Below are 16,906 nucleotides of genomic sequence, written 5' to 3' on the forward strand. Positions count from 1 at the left end.
AAACTCACTCTAATATCAGTACCCTACAGCTGTGAACACTATGATTTAATAGACTAGCATGTTTTAATGAACTTCACTCATGTTTCAAGACAGTATAGCAGCGCTAACTTGACTCAACGCCATTAGCCTATGTTTTGATGATGTGCTATGACGTCATCACGCTACAGGTCCTTTGATACTCACAACTTGTTTACCAGTGGCTAAACATCGAACACTGTTTGGATAAAGTGTTAGATCCTTTTTGTTTAGCTAGAAACAGCTCCGAAATCTCCATCACCTCACCCACCAGACTCCATTTAAATAAGCATTAATTTTAACGTAGAGACAGCATAATTTCACATCTAACTGGGTGATTAAGGGTTAATTTCAACCAACCAGAGCTGGTGACTGTTGGAACAGTGGAAAGACAAATTAAGATGGATTTGCTTTTGTTGACTTAATGAAGTGTGTTTTACAATGAAGAAATTACTGTTTATTTAAATGGAGTCTGGTGGGTTCTGCAACGCTGATTTCAGGGCTGATCTTACTCTCTCACAAAAAAGGTATGTCTCTGTAGGGATCCTTTCTATAATGTATATACTATAATACCAATCTGAGCCTGTCAGCGGCGAAAACAGACACAGTAACGGTGCTAACATGCCCTGAGTCGGCACATTGCAGCCTGGTCGCTGCTCTCACTCAATACTGGCCCAATTTCAAAAACTGTTTTCCCATTAGTCACTTAGACACAAAAACATAATATGGAAAATAGGGTCCAGGTTGATAAATACCCTTTAACTCTGAATATTTAAATTTATTGGACGTGCAGAAAGCCACACAGCAACTCAAATGCTTTGTTTTCCCCCTCGGTGTGAATGGATGTTATGTTTTTCGGGTGTTTCCTTAAAGACTGACTGTATCTGTACTGTCAAGGATCAACCAAACATAGTCTCTCAGATGCATGGCCACATGGAGCCATCTGTAATGTTAATGCACATTTAATATGGTATTCATATGTTTACATAATTTATTGGCTTTGTTAATTATTTACATTTTTTATGAAAACACAATGTGCATAGTGCTGCTATTTTAATTTGTGGTTTTCAATATTAAATTAAAAAATAATTGCAGTGTGTATAGCAGTACTTTTTTTTTTTAACATTTTCAGCATATTTAAGAATACAGCAAGAATATTGATAATAGGGATAATTTTATTCACTACAATTGTGATATGAATTGTTTAATCTCTAGTTTAAATAATTATTTTGTCACATTTGATAATTTATTTAAGCAAAGTTATGCGGCTGCTTCTGATTTTGGCAACTTTTAATCATAAAACGAGAGATTAAACAGTAAAAAGTTGTCAAAAACAGAAGCAGCCGCATAACTTTGCTTCAACAGATAATAGAATGTGACAAAATAATTATTTATATCAGTGAATATATGATTAAAGTGTAAGCAAATACATTTATTAATTGGTTCATGATAGTTGTCGATGCTGCAGACATATTTCAGCTAATCCAAAAAAGAATACCCTCCTCTATCACAGGTGATAAACAGAAAATTAATTTGTTACAGTACTGATTATTGAGTCGTTGTTAAAGTTAAAGGAAAATTGCAAACATTTGCAATATGTGGAAAAAGTGAATTTGCTGCTTTTATTATATAATTTTTCATCTTTCTAAATTGAACATCTTTTGGGTTTGGACGGTTCATTTGGAAAAAACAAGCAATTTGAAGTTGTCCTCTCGGGCTCAGGGAAATTGCAGTTTCACTACTTTCTTTCATTTTACACACCGAGGAGTTATCGATTGAAAAAAAAAAAAACACTCTCAGTTTAATATCCCTCTACATTACTACATTACATATCTTGGACAATACAAGATTTAAAAAAGAAGTTTTCTTGGGATTTGGAAAATCTTAATTTGCATTTTTAATTATTTTCTGACATCTTTTAGGTCAATGATTAATTGATTATTTGGAAAAATTGTTATTAATTATTATTAGAATTTTTTAATTAAACAATTATTAGTTGCAGTCCTACTTTTGTTAATATATCTTGCAGTAGGTGCTTAATTTGCAGAATATAAACATTTTTTTCCAGCAAAATCCTGAAATATGTGTAATTTTTAACAATTATATCTTCTTCTCTTGTATAATGTGATGCAGTCTTAAAATAACTAAAATTGGCAAAATTAGACTCAAGTTAATAAATATATAAATATAATTAGAGGAAAAGTAAATGAGCCTTCAGCCTTAGGATTGAGAATGGGTACTGAGGCCAAACATTTGGGCAATTAAAAAGTTACACTGAATTAATACTTTGACAATATTTTTTTTATAACTGATTAATTGTTAAAGTAGTTTATCAAGTTGTTGTTGCTCTGACAAAGCGAGCAGTTTGAATAGCTGAAACCATTATGTTCATTATCAATTAATCTGCCAGCGATTTTCTCAAATTATCAGTAATCAGTCATTCTTTTTATGAGACATCAGATACAAAGTGAAAAGTTTGCTGTCATATGTGTTAAAAAAGCAGTATATATGCACATTTGAAAAGCTTAAGCAAATGTTTTGGGGCGTTTTTTCTCTTAAAAAAGAGTTATGGGACAAATTAATTATAAGAAAATTGCCAATTAATGTTTTCATGGAAACATCCCATTGGGCTCTCGGACATTTTAATGGACACTATTCTTTTTTTTCTGACATTTTATGGACCAGACAATGAAACTGTTATTTGGAGATGATTAATCGATAACGACAACAATCATTAGTCGCAGCCCTACATCTGAGAGTCCAGCCTGAGCCTCTTCCCTCCTTCTCACCCACTCCTCTCAGTCAGCTGTCCCACAAATAACACAGAAAAACTCGGCGGCCTGTGCTGTCCTCACCCCCGCTCCCGCCAGTGTCACACTGCCTGTGACTCAGAGGGACTCTGAGTTCTGCTCCAACAAGGAGACTATACAGTTAACTCACACGCACACAAACCAACCATGTGTGTCATGCACATGAGACCTTTTGTTGCAGCTCCCCAGAGACATGGACACGCTTACACACACATGACATATGCACATGTAGATGCATAACAACACACACACACACACACACACACACACACACACACACACACACACACACACATGTACACACCATCGTGGCTTTGAAGGCCTGCTATGAATCATGGCTGTTTACACATCCATCCATTCCGCCTTGTTTTGCTGTCAGACTTCATCGGAGTGTGCCGACTACAAAGCAGAATGTTTATGGTTTTGTCATGTCACGTCTTGTGTTCTGCGCTTTCTCTTTGTGGAGTCAAAGAAGGGATTGATTATGTCGAAAATAGATTTTTTTTTCTCTCCTTATTAAATATTCAGGTCATGGGAGAAAACCTCACAGCGGAGTTTCAGCTTCATCACGATTTCCAGAACCGCTCCTTTTTTACATCACATAATTGTGTATTGACTTTCAGTTGATCTGTTTCAGTTTCACAAAAGACGCACTGGTTTATTGGCCCAGCATGGGCATTGGCTGATATTCGCCTTGTTGACTGCTGTCGGCCTGTCGGCAAATTAGATGACTTTCACAGATGGCAGTGGCCGATGTTTTTCTGTTGTGTCCAGACCCTCAGGAACGCAGTCCAGCCTTGCTTCCAGTTTTCCCCAGTGGCCGCTCGCTATATGCTGCAAAAAAATCCCCTGCAGCCCAAAAAAAATTTCCCCATAGACCGCCATTTTAAAAGAGACATCTGTAAAACTTGAAAGGACACCTCGAGCTACAAAGAAGGTCAATGCTACTCTTTGTATTATGAATTTTGTTGGTTTTACAGTTGTAAAACTCTCCTCAAGCTGAGAGCTTAAATTTAAAAATCTGTGACATCATCGTGCCTCATACACATGAGGCGAGCGGGAACTCACAGGCGGGTCACCAGGAGAAAACACTGCTTTGCATATTCAGTGGGCTGCATACCATGGAAGAAAACCCAGAAGCTCGAAACTTTTTTGGGGTATGGGCCAAGAGAGCAACTCCATTCAAATGAAGAGATGCCATCTTGGTATCCGGAATCATGGTTGTGTCGCAACATATTGGCGCAGGCTAATTCTGCATTCAGTTTACCCCAGAAGTTGGACGTGAATGTTGGGAGTGCCGTCGCACCTAAGTTGCCCGCGTTCCAGTCCAACAAGTCTAATAACCAAGATGGTGTCAACAGTACCAGATCTAACCTAGTTAGCAATACCAGTTGATAACATCACATCACACTCAGACATCCGGAGGGAGCTCGGAGTAGAGCCGCTGCTCCTTTGCGTCGAAAGGGGTCAGTGGAGGTGGTTGAGGCATCTGATCAGGATACCTCCTGGACGCCTCCCGTTAGACGTGTTCCGGGCACGTCCCATTGGTAGGAGGCCCCGGGCAGACCCAGAACATGCTGGAGGGATTACATATCCCATCTGGCCTGGGAATGCCTCACAGTCCCCCAGGAGGAGGTGGAAAGCGTTGCTGGGGAGACGGACGTGTGGGGTGCTTTGCTTGGCCTGCTGCCACCATGACCCGGTCCTGGATAAGCGGATGAAAATGGATGGATGGATGGACAGTACACTGTATTTTACACGTACAAACAGTGTGTCAACATGTCCATGATGATAGATGATGCCACATTGGATTTTGAGGTCGGGGTTGGTGAGATTCCTCCGACTTTCTGAGTCAGAAATACAATTTTAGGGGGCGTTCCTGTTGAAATTCCCAACCGGGAACTTGGAAGTTCCAACTTCATAGTACAAATTGAACACACCATAATGGCATCCCATCCGCAAATTTGTGTTACTTAGGATAGTGAAGGCATGACCCGCCCTACTTTACTTTTGATTGGCTTGTACTTGTTGCCTTCATTGGTTGGAGTGGTAAGGTTTAGGCAAGAGGAATGGGACAGGTTAGGGTCAGGTAAGAGTGTCAGGGTAAGCCAATCAGAGGTAAAGTAAGGCAGAGTAGGAGGGACTATGCATTTGCTATCTTAGGAAACACAATTGTCCTGTGTCCTGTCATCCTGGGGACAATAAAAGAAATATGTTAGGGATGAAAAGAGATCTTCCCTGGGATGCCTCTGGGACAAAAGGACACTGTAAACTCACTATCGATGTGTCAGAGGATGCACCCTATTGTTTCCCTGATAGTGCTGCACTGTGAACAACAAGTCTGTGTTGAAATCAGCAGGAGGTGAGCTAGTTAATGTTAGCTGTTAGCAGCCAGTGTCCGAAACTAACTGCTAACTGAGGTTGCTTTGAGTTACATTATAATGCGTTTAAGTTCAATTCAGTAAAAATGAGTACTGGGTGAAGGGTAAATAATAATGTGATGTGTTCGAATGAAATTTGGAGAAAATTGTGGTTTTCACAGCAATATAAAGGAGAGAGAGGGAATTATGTGTTATAGTTAAAAGGCTTTTGAGGCAGTTTTCATGTGAAGGTTATAGAAAAGGTTGAGTCATCCATTTGTACGATTGAATTTGTGCTCATTCATAGACAGGCTGACTTTAAAATTGTTCAGCAAAAACAAAACAAAGAACATCAACAAAACATCAGTGTCAGCTACAGTATGGGCCACACATCAGAATCAGCATAGGATTTATGATCAAGTAGATTTACACTTACAAGGGATTTCCTTTGGTCTTTGGTGCATACTATAAACACATTAAGAGGAAATAAAATAAAGGCAAAGCACCGCAACAGCCGAGATCATGAATATAAAACAGAAACGTTGCAATAAAAATGTGTAAAAAATCCTATAACATAACATTCACACACATCAGGTTTCACATCGAGCCGTTACAGGTTTGAACGCTGATTTATAGCGATCAGGAGTTCATCCCACTTCGTCACGCTTCATACACGTGGAGAATTGTAAATTAAACCCTGAAAGCCCTAATCTCAGATTTGTTTCATGCTTCTCAAATGTTAACATGAAAGGGCAAAATTCTGCAACTCAGGGACTTTCAGATGAGGAAAATAAGCTTTGAGCAACATGCCATTCTAATTCAGTCGACAGGACGATTTTGCTTTAATGTTCACAAGCAGGGAAAAAAGATGCAAACAAAGCTTTGTGTTAACAAGCGTGCACGGCCTGTACCTGCAGCTACTCTGTCAATCTGTTGCAGAATGAGAAAAGAATACCTGCATTTGTCTGGTTTTGATTTCAGTGTTGCAGCTCTCTTTTTGCCCCCATTTTGTTTTTGTGTGGAGTCAATATAGAGCCTTAATGGGTTTATTATGACAGTAAAGAGTCTAATTAATCAGCTAATTGGACAGCATGCGTGAAAAGGTCAGCTGTCACTGACTGTCAGGAGCAGCCATGAAGCATTATGACAGATGTCATGTTTATGTGGCCTCACTGACTGATTGGCTCTCTCTGGTGCTTTCTCCTCCTCTTTATCTCCCATACTCGTCCCTATCGTCTGTTTCTCCATATTCCAACACATCCTGCCTTCTCATTTTTCACTCCTTCTCTTTCCTCCTTGTTCATTAACCGCCTCTCCTGCTCTCGACCCCCACCTCCCCTCTCACTCCATCTCTGGCTGTGTTTTTGTAGCTGAATGACGGGCGCTTCACGATGACACAGCTGGTCGGGATGCTGCGCGGCATCGCTGCAGGGATGAAGTACCTGTCAGACATGAACTATGTTCACCGAGACCTCGCCGCCCGGAATATCCTGGTCAACAGCAACTTGGTCTGCAAGGTCTCCGACTTTGGCTTGTCGCGCTTCCTGGACGACACCTCAGCTGACCCCACTTACACAAGCTCCCTGGTGAGTATTATGTGTGCTAAGTCAGTGTTTGTACACTCTGCGCGTGTTTAATTGGGCTTGTTAATCTGATCCCCTTCACTTGTTTCACATGTGCATATGGATGCATGTGTGACTGTTCATGTGTGCCAATATTTGCGTTAGCGTGTGAGACCGTCTGTGAAATGTGCATTAGCTTCAGCATGTGTGTTGTCAGAAGACTGTAGTGTCTCCCAGGGTGTTGATATTATCCCCCCCCTTGTGTGTGTGCGTGCGTGTGAGCAGGGAGGGAAGATTCCCATCCGGTGGACGGCGCCAGAGGCCATCGCCTTCAGGAAGTTCACCTCTGCCAGCGACGTGTGGAGTTACGGCATCGTCATGTGGGAGGTGGTGTCCTATGGAGAGAGGCCATACTGGGACATGAGCAACCAGGATGTGAGTTGAGGCTGATTTATTGTCATACACACACTGTTGTGAGCATTTATCTTTGTGCAGTGGTGTGTTTGTGTCATTCTGCAATTACACCTCCAAATTACTAGTTGGCAGCAGGGTTTCTATGCTACTGTGTTGAGTTTCTGTGAAGTGCAGTTAAATGCGATTGATTCAATTAACACAACTAAAACACACATAAAACATGGCTTTATAGTGACAACATAACACACAAGTACAAAATTATACTTCATTATAAACTAAGCAAGGTTCACAGACAAAACAACACCTGCTGAACAAATACAAGATGCTAACAGTATTAGCATAAGCCTATGACATTTTACATTGCATAAATTATCCTAGCAGCTAGCAGACTCTTTCTCTACTCTATGAAGCCAGGAACAACAGCAAAATTCAACAAAGATAACGTTACAAAATTTGGCTCCATTCTAACTCTCAAGGTTCACTGACAAAACAGTTTTCTTACCCTTCATTTATGTTGCACCCGGGGAATTGAAACAACACAACACAGACAGTTTGTGAACATTTTGGTCCACGAGTTGCCAAGTTGACTCCATACATGCAGAAACATGGCCGATGAAAGTAAATGTTTAGTTGATGGTTATAAAGGTTTACTTTATTCATATATTGCATATCAGTTTTTTCCCCACAAATACAACAAGCTAACGTTACTAGCATAAGCCCTATGACATTTTATACTGTATAAATTAGCCTAGCAGCTAGCGGACTTTTCCTCTACTCCAATGGAGCCAGGAATAACAGCATTTGATGGACATTATAAAATTCAGCTCCGATATAACTCATATGTTTCACCAACAAAATAGTTTTCTTAAACTAGTGACTTTTTCCCCATGTATACAACATGCTAACATTACTAGCATAAGCCTATGACATTTCCCATTGCATAGATTAGCCTAGCAGCTAGCCGACAGATCAGTGGTGGTGTGGCGATAGCTGATGATGGTGGTTTGTTAGTTCTGATTTGTTTTGTTTTTCAGTCTTTGTCCCCTCTCTAAATTCTGAGGTTTTAGCGGGTTTGTGAACGCAGCGCATCCGCAACTCTTTATTAGTTCTTTTTTTTTTTTTTTTTTTTTGTCCCCACAGCAGATTGTGGAGTTTTGAGTTGCGGGGTGGATAACTACTCAGTCAATCCGATCAGAGCTGATCATGTCAGATTGATGGATGAGAGAAGCAGCTGTTTGTGAGTGAAAGCAAACTTTTAGACTTAGCAAAATGAACGGTTAAGTTTCACTTTCACTGCGCCTGCTGTTCTGTGAGTACGCTATACCAAACAGTATACAGTATATATTCCAACAGTGCACGTAATGAACGGTCCAACTCCAGAAATAGACAATCAAAATGTGACGGCAGATGTTTTAATATCGGTGTGCTGCCACAAATAAATGAATTTGTGGGAAACCCTGAGACTTTTCCTGTACTTACATGAAGCCAGGATAAATCACACACAAGACTTGGTGTGGAATTTTCTTTGTTTTTTATCGTCTTTACAGTGTATTTGTTGTTATCTGTGAAATAAAAGTAAATAAAAGTTTGTTTCCACTGAGGGAGATGGCTTCAGTTGACAAAAATAAACAGATCTGCGTTTGCCGTGACGTGTATCTACATTTCTGGGGAGGTGCACATCAGACTATAGTGTGGGCACAGCGTCGATTCAGTGCAGAAGTATAAACCCCACTTCAGTCTGACAATCTTATGTTACAAACATATATCTATAGTCAAATGCACATTTGGGGCGTTTTAGGTCTAAGTTTAGGGCCTGCTGAGAGTTTCTCTGAGCTGTTGCAGCTTTGATTTCCAGCGTGACATGTTGGACCTGGGCCTGTTCTGCTGTCTTTATCTCCTCATTGCAGATGCTGGTGCAGCTGTGTGTCTGTGTTCTAGTTTTTACCACCTTATTTACAGCCCTAGCCTGCCCACCCTCTACAAATCCATACTGCAAAGCCTCAATCACACACACACACACACACACACACACACACACACACACACAAAGGAGAACTCAGGAAAAGGCTTTTTTTTACGGGCGTTGTTACCTGTAGGCTATCTGCACTGCACAGACATCGTAACTACAGCAGTGAGCTCGCAGGAAAGAAAAAAGAAATCTCTTGGTTCCTCCTCCCCTGAACAAAGTACTGAAGCAATGTGTACACCTCCACTTTATTCTCCAAGGAATATCTGCTCTGTATTGTGCTTCAAAAAAAGAGTTGTAACGCTGATAGCAATAAAGCAAAAAAAAAAAAAAAAAAAAAAGGAGCCGAAATGAAAAATGCCAGTAATGTATGTATAACTTTCATAACAAAACCCACATGCAGTAATGAAAGCATCAAAGTAGAAGCCCTCTATTGTTCCCAATAGCCTTTGTGCCACAGTCATCGCTCAATAAGCAACAGAGTCAACAAATGCGAGATATAAACAGAGGTACTCGCCGGCTAGAAGCACGACATAAAAATCAAAGGACAAGCAGCAGGAGAAGAGGGGTGCAGCAGAAATGTTTTATTGTTCCCAAATGGCAATTTTTTATTGTTGTGGGGAGTTAAAACCCATACAGAGCTTATGGAGGGAAATGCGGTTGCTAGGCGAAATCAAATGAATGAGTAAACGTTTTCATCCTCCACTTATTGTCTTTCCTATCAATCACGCCAGTTTTGAAGTGACAACCTTGAGAATATTGTTTTTAGAGTTTTACAAAGATGCTGAGAAGAAGATTGGAATGTGTGACAGCGTGAGCCGAGAAACTGTCTAATGTAGGCCATAATACAGTAACAGGGGGTTATTCTTCCACCACACGAACAAAGGCCAAACAGAGTGAGCATAATACAAATGAGTCAGAGCTGAATGTTAACACTTTGTAAAAGCACCACATGAAAGTTCCTTAAAGATATTTCTAGGTCAAGATTTTGCACTTATGTGTACAATTTTATGCTCATTTGAATGTGCTGACATTTTTAGCCATGCTAGCGGCTCTGTGGATGGAAATGTCGGTCTGCATCTTTTGACTTAGAGTGAAATATCTTTAAACTTATGGACAGATTGTGGCACAATTTTATTGAAATATTCATGGTCCCTAGTGGACAATTTGTAACGACTTTGGTGATGCGTTGACTTTTCCTCTGATGCAATAACAAGGTATTGTAACATTTGTGGTTTTGGATTGCTGTGAATGATGATACTTGTTGACGTATTGACGTCATACTGTCTCCCACGGCAACAACAAGCATAGCTGAAAGCAAAATTATTACCGACTCTGCTGTGGTTCCAAAAACAGGAGCAGCTTCAGTAGTGTGGAATAAACTGTGGCGTCCTGAATGTTTTATGAACAGCCCCGGACTCTTTTAGTGACTTACCGCTCAGAGGGAACTCATTCAGCGGCTCCTCTGGCAGCAGCACAGCGTCTCTCCCTCTCCTCTCTCGCCGTGTGTACACAGGAGTCGGTGTCGTCGAGTGATTTTGTCATAAACCTTTGGTAATGTAAACCTATGTGACGCTTGCAGCTCAACAAAAACTACATATATGTGACTGTGCGATAGTTGTGATATCATAACAGCCTGTCATAGGTTACAGCGTGATGATTAGAGGAGAAATGGCAGAGCATAAAGGTCCAGGTGGGAAAAAAACATGCAACCTACTGCAAGGGAAGAAAAATAAGCTGTTGTTAGCAGTTAGCAGCTAACTAAAAAAAAATAAAGAACAGCAGCACCACATAACAGAGACGCTAAATGATTGTTATTGCTATGTCAATACCATTGTTATTCTTTAGAAAACGCTGCCAGTGTGTATATGTCACACTACAGGCCGACAGTGTTGTGCTACATGTCCCGCCCGTAATGCCTCTTTTGCCGGCATGTTGTCTAAAATCACACACTGGAGCGGCACGATGCCGTTGTTTGGTTTTGTATAAAAATGCAAAGGTGGCATGAAGAAGGGACTTCGTAGCAGCTTTAAAGCACATCTCTGTGTAAAAAGAGCTATTGACTGGGGGAACAGACTTCAACACCACACTGAAGTGGACGTTGGAGGGTTTTTTCGGGGGAGTTGTTCCTTATCCACTGTGGCAAATTTCTCTCTGAGGCAAAGCCCTCTGAGGCAAATTGTGATTTGTAATATTGGGCTTTATGAAATAAAATTGAATTGAATCAGCAAAGACTCCTGACACCTCCAGCACAGAGCGGACTTGTCAGTACACAGAGCAGAGTTAGCATTAGCATAGTGAAAGTTTTGACAGCATACATGGTAGAGTGTGCGGTTTTTGGATTTTACCCTGGAGCTTCTTCCACCATCTACCAAAAACACCATCGTAGCAGATGTTATTGTATGTTTCACAAACACTAACACTGTGAAAGCCACTGCCAGTTAGCCTCCAAGCTAACAAGCTAACAAACAACATGAACAAAAAAGATGATGCTAACTACACTTAGCAGTCTGTTGGGTCTGCCTGTTGCTGATTTTGGTGCACAAAAGACTCCTCATCTGAGTTTGGGTCTGACTGAGCCTTAAACATGTGTGTATTAGTGTAACATACTTTAAAATGTGTCTGGAGTGTAACTTTAAGAACCACTCTCTGTCCCTCAGGTGATGACAGCAGTAGAGCAGGACTACCGGCTGCCCCCGCCCATGGACTGCCCCATGGTGCTGCACCAGCTGATGCTGGAGTGCTGGATGAAGGAGAGAAACCTGCGGCCCAAGTTCTCCCGTATCGTCAGCACCCTGGACAAGCTGCTCCGCAATGCCGCCAGCCTCAAGGTGGTGACCAGCACCTACTCAGGGTGAGTCGACGTGCAGGAGCAGAGGAGGGCTGAGGGAGCTCTCCCACACACTTCTGATTTGTGTCATAGTTTAAATCTTTGTAGTGCATTCTCAAACTGCCTCTTTTTCATTGAAGTGAATGGAGAGAAGTTTCAAGGCGAATGGAAAGTGTTTGCCTTTGGAAATGTGTTATATCTCAGCTCTTTTTAGGAAGCACTTCACTGTTGCCACCTTGACAAGTTCACTGTGAGATTTAGCAACTTTCAGACAAACTTGCTGAATTTACTTTCTAAGTTGCTGCAGTATAAAAATCTCACTGGGTTTCACGACTGTGTATCGAGGGACATTATCTTGCAACTTCTGACCATTGTGGAGAATCTCAGCTCACAACAGCAACCCGAGTTTACAGCAGACATAGAAGAAGAGAAGTAGAGATGTTAAGATATTTGATAACAAATTTGCAGTAAGTTTAAATAGTCTGTAGTGTTGGCTGTACAGTTTGTTGTGCTGTCGGCTGACTTAGCAGCTACTGTAGCAGACCAGCGTTGAAAATATATGCATTATTCTGCTGGGTTTTTTCCATATAGGCACTTTATGCTTTTGAGGTTTTTCCACAATAACAGCTGAATAGTGCAAACACAAAACGGGGGTGATGCAATTCTCTCTCTCTCACCTTGTGTGAAATTGTCCCCTGTATTGTATATGACGGCTGTGAAGTTCAGGATGAAGACTCCTCCCGGTGCAGAGACGAGCAGAGCTGCGCCTCTGGGTTGCTGGAATAAGATGTCACAGTAAAAGAAAATATTGCTGGCCTAAAGAGAGGCGCACCAAGGTTCATGCTTGTTGGGTTTGGTTTGTTTTATGCTTTCGGTTGATTTGGGAGGATATTTCTTTGAGCTGAAGGCTTTTACTGCCAGACAGGCGTCTGCCTCTTTCTCTCTGACGCCTCCCTTGAAAGTGCTGAAGTTGACTTATTCATAGGTAGCCGCCCTCACGTCGACGAGTTGTTTTTTAACTTTGTTGTGAGCGCAGTGGCTCCAAACGTTCCAGCCATTTTTACTGACGTGTTTGTTCTGAATTTTGTTGGCCTGGCATCCAGTCAACAGTATGATTAGTGCTGGTTTTAGACGCAAGATCCTCGGCTCTGTAGTGATGTATAATGAATCAAGCGCACGTCCTCAACTCTGTGGCTCTGACTATGCGATAGTTTCCTGTTTCCGACAGGCACAAAAGGCAGAATTCATACATACAGTATCCAGGTCTTGTGCCAGCTCCTTGGCTCACAGTTTCACTCTAACACAGAGCCCCAAGGGCGATTCTTATGCCAGGATTTGGGCTCAGTGAAGCTAATTGTGTGTGGAAATGTAATGGCTGACCTCGGTTTAATTCCCCCTATACTTGGCTGGATGCTGGAATGTAGGTGATAGGACAGACAGCAGCCAGGGCTGCTGATGTGGAAAAGCAGGAGGTGATGAAGTGTGAGTAATAAGGGAGATTGAGGAGAAGCTAAAAGAGAGGAATGTGTTTAATTAGGTTGCTAATGAGCTTTTTAATGCATCAGGGGAGGGCGCGCCCAATGCTGTGATGGGCGCATAGGAAAGGGATATGCGTGTGTGTGTGTGTGAGTGTGCATGTTATGCTACGTGTCGCTGTGTGCGGATGACATGCCAATGATTAATTTATGGCCTCATCTGTATGCAACAGCATGAGAGATAGACGGGGGAGCAGGAGGAAGAGGAGGGGAGGGAAAGGATCATGTTGTCAGAGCATGATTTAGGGAGCGTCTCCCGTGTTTGCGAGTGCGTCTGAACGCTCGCGCCTGCTCACCTGCCATTGGCTGCTCGATGATGTTGGGGCAGATAACAGAGGGAGAGAGAGGATATGAGATGCGGCGCTATCTGTAGAGTATCTTCAGCCACGAGGGCCTCAAAAACAAGGACACTGGCCGAGCAACAAAGGACACTCGGAGGCTGCAGCGCTTTTCTTCCAAGATAGCTAGAAAATATGTTGAACTTTATTAAAGCTGGAAACGTGATGAGTAGATTTGGCTTTGGGTTGCAGATGAAGCTCTAGATTAGCAGATTGGAGCATGTCCTCACAGCGCTGTGTTTTTTATTGTTTATAACCATGAGGTCGTAGGTGTATATATACTGTGCAGAATTTAGCTCCACTGACACTAAGATGGATTAGACCTTTATCCACCTTCAATGAGAGCACTTAGCGGAGTAATAATGAGCCGTATCTTTTGTTTAAAGTGGCTGTGAACCTGCTGCTGACCTGTGCGGCTTTGTGTTGGCAGGGACTTGCTGCGGCTCGGAGGGACGCTGCCGGGACACAACAGGAAGAGTCCAGACAGCAGTCAGGAAATCGTTCGGCAACAGATGAGCCAAACTCTCCCCATCAGAGTGTGAGGAGCGGAGGATACAGAGCGAATAGAAACTACCTAGAAACTCTAACGTGAAGAGCCTGATGTAAAATAAAAAGAAGACAAAGACAGAAGCCACAGAGAGATGGAAAGAGGACCGATTTGGAGATTTCTTTCCGACGGGACTGGAGACATTTAAAGAGAACTGTCCATTGCAGTGTGTGTGTTCATTACTTGACACTTGTGGATTTGTGACTATTGACATAAAGCCAAACTTCCTATTGCCCCCTCTCAGGTTGTGTTTGCATGTCTGCATGTGTTTTCTGCTGGTTGGGAATCAGTCTTTTCTTCTCTTCCCCCTCAGACTGAGGACCGGAGAGCTCACACATGATAGGATTCAGTGTCTATAACGATACAACAGTGCCAAGATAAAGCAAACATTTGCTTGAAACTAACTCTTAAGACAGCTCTGTAGACCTTCAATCCAATCAACGTTTTTTTTTTCCTTTTAAACCCCAACCTCTTTTATTTTGCTTTTCTTTTTTTTTTTTTTTTCAGGAATCAAGAACAAAAAACGTTTCATCTGCTTCCTCTTAAATACCGTCTTCCACATGTACTGGGAGATATACGTGTTACAAATCTGTACAAAGCATCCGAGTCTTCACACCGTCTCTCCCTCCAAGGAGAGGCGTATAACTGACACTGTGCGGGACACGTCATGTGCATGCCAAAGTGGAAACTTCTTCATGAGAAAAGTACAAATAAGTTCCACATTAACTGTTGCTTTGGTGGCATTTTTGCTGTATGGGCTTTAACGTCCATGTTTTCTTAATCTTATTTGATTCATATACGCATTGTTTTGAATGCTAAGTTATTATCTATTATTGCAAAGAGGTGGTTTTTGTGTGTTTTTTTAAAAACTTTTTTATTACAATGCTTGTTTTTTTTCCACGCATTAACAGAACCGGACAGACATGAATGAGTGAATCAAAGAAGTGAAACGTTCTGCTCACACAGAATAACTGTAACTGACATGTGGTAGTGCCGTGTTGTATATTTTATTTTTGGCGAATGTGTTGCAGATCAGTGGGAATTAAAAAAGGTCAGTATCCAGATGATAGCTTCGTGACCTTAATATTGACCTGACCTTAATGCAGAACAAATCACTCATTGGTTTATTTCTCCTGACATGTGTTTTCTTTAGCACGCCAGCTGTCAGCGCAGTTCCTATCTAAAACAACTGCCTGTATATAATACTATATTTCTATTAGAGCAGTCGGCTCAGCATTTACAACCATCTGACCTGATTCTGGCCTCTCTATGACCCTCGTTTATATGCTTGTTTGTTTATTGTTGAGGAGCAAGCAAATGGAGAAATTGCAGTTTAAATGGTCATTACATATCTGAAACTATATGTCACAATGAAAGAAAATGTGTGTCTGTTAGGGCAGACTTTCTCCTGTGCAATTAAAGGTGTATTAGATTGTAAAAAGAAAAAAAATGCCAGAAAACTAGAACAAAAATAAGCATTTCTCTTTCAGTATTTTTACGATAATCATATGCAAATAAATTATTAAACGGATCTCTGGTATTCTCTTTGATTTCGTGGTGGGTTCACCAGGATGAGGTTCCGGGTCTCCTCTTATCCGGACGAAGGATGAAAAGAGGGAGTAGCGAGTGTGTTTTACCTCCTCAGTCGGAATATCACAGCAGCTTTGGACGGACTCATTAAGATTTAAGATTAATCAAAGGCCGGTCCACGCAGCTCGCCAATTAGCGAGACCACAGGACTATTCTGGGGATTTCAGCCTCCGTTGCTGCTGGAGAGGCTTCAAGGAGGCAAAGTTAATCTGGCTTCACACCAAATGTCAGTGTTGTTTGGCTTTAATCTGTCAGCCAGGACACAAACCGGCTCTCTTTCCATACCAGTGCAGATGAGTGAAGCTGTCACCTTCTGTTTTTACTGACTGAAAGGGAGCTCTTCCGTCGGGGGATGGAGGGGGGGCTCGTACTTACCCATTTGTGAGTCGCTGCTCAGACAGCAGCAGCAGCATGATCAGCCACCGAAGGGAGGACTGGTGATGTTCTCTGCATGTTCTCTAGTCATCTCTGCCGCTCGCACAGGATGTACACACAGCGGGTCAACACAAAGGTCTCTTCAAGCACACAGATCGAAACGTGCTGTATATGCAGACACCGAGTCACTGAGTGTAATTCCACTGGGTAACCCACCAAGCGTGGCATTTATCATGTGCGTCATGCTTTGCAGCTAGATTGCAGATAAATGCTTTGCAGTGGTTCGGCTGCTCTTTTTGTGGATGCAAGACGATGATGTGTAGAGAGGCTCGACCTTGGAGGAGAATATTATGCATACAGGCCTGCTGAGGAGGAAGTCTTCCAGAGAAAAGCTATATTTTGCTGTTTTAAGTGGGCCCAGCTCCTAAAGGGAGACTTTGCCAATTTCAAACCAGCTTTTTATCATAACAGTGTGGGTAGTATGTTTGAGTGAACTGTGGTAAACTTCCCTCCATCCTCCCAGTAGCCAGGTCTTCCTGATCAGTTGTTGTACTGCTGGGATGA

At 41.9% G+C, this 16,906-nt stretch overlaps 1 protein-coding gene across 1 annotated transcript in view; it reads left to right on the forward strand.

Moving 5' to 3' along the window:
• The window catches only part of ephb3a (eph receptor B3a), a 53,819-nt gene extending 37,120 nt beyond the window's left edge, over window positions 1–16,699 (forward strand). Inside the window, exons 12-15 of the mRNA XM_049597949.1 lie at window positions 6,556–6,771; window positions 7,033–7,182; window positions 11,788–11,981; window positions 14,261–16,699. Of these exons, the coding sequence (XP_049453906.1) occupies window positions 6,556–6,771; window positions 7,033–7,182; window positions 11,788–11,981; window positions 14,261–14,372 (672 nt within the window). The 3' untranslated portion in view covers window positions 14,373–16,699. The remainder of the gene's footprint in view (window positions 1–6,555; window positions 6,772–7,032; window positions 7,183–11,787; window positions 11,982–14,260) is intronic.
• Window positions 16,700–16,906: the final 207 nt, after the last annotated feature.

Source organism: Epinephelus fuscoguttatus, linkage group LG15, assembly GCF_011397635.1.
Source record: "Epinephelus fuscoguttatus linkage group LG15, E.fuscoguttatus.final_Chr_v1".
In the NCBI taxonomy this organism is placed as follows: domain Eukaryota; kingdom Metazoa; phylum Chordata; class Actinopteri; order Perciformes; family Serranidae; genus Epinephelus; species Epinephelus fuscoguttatus.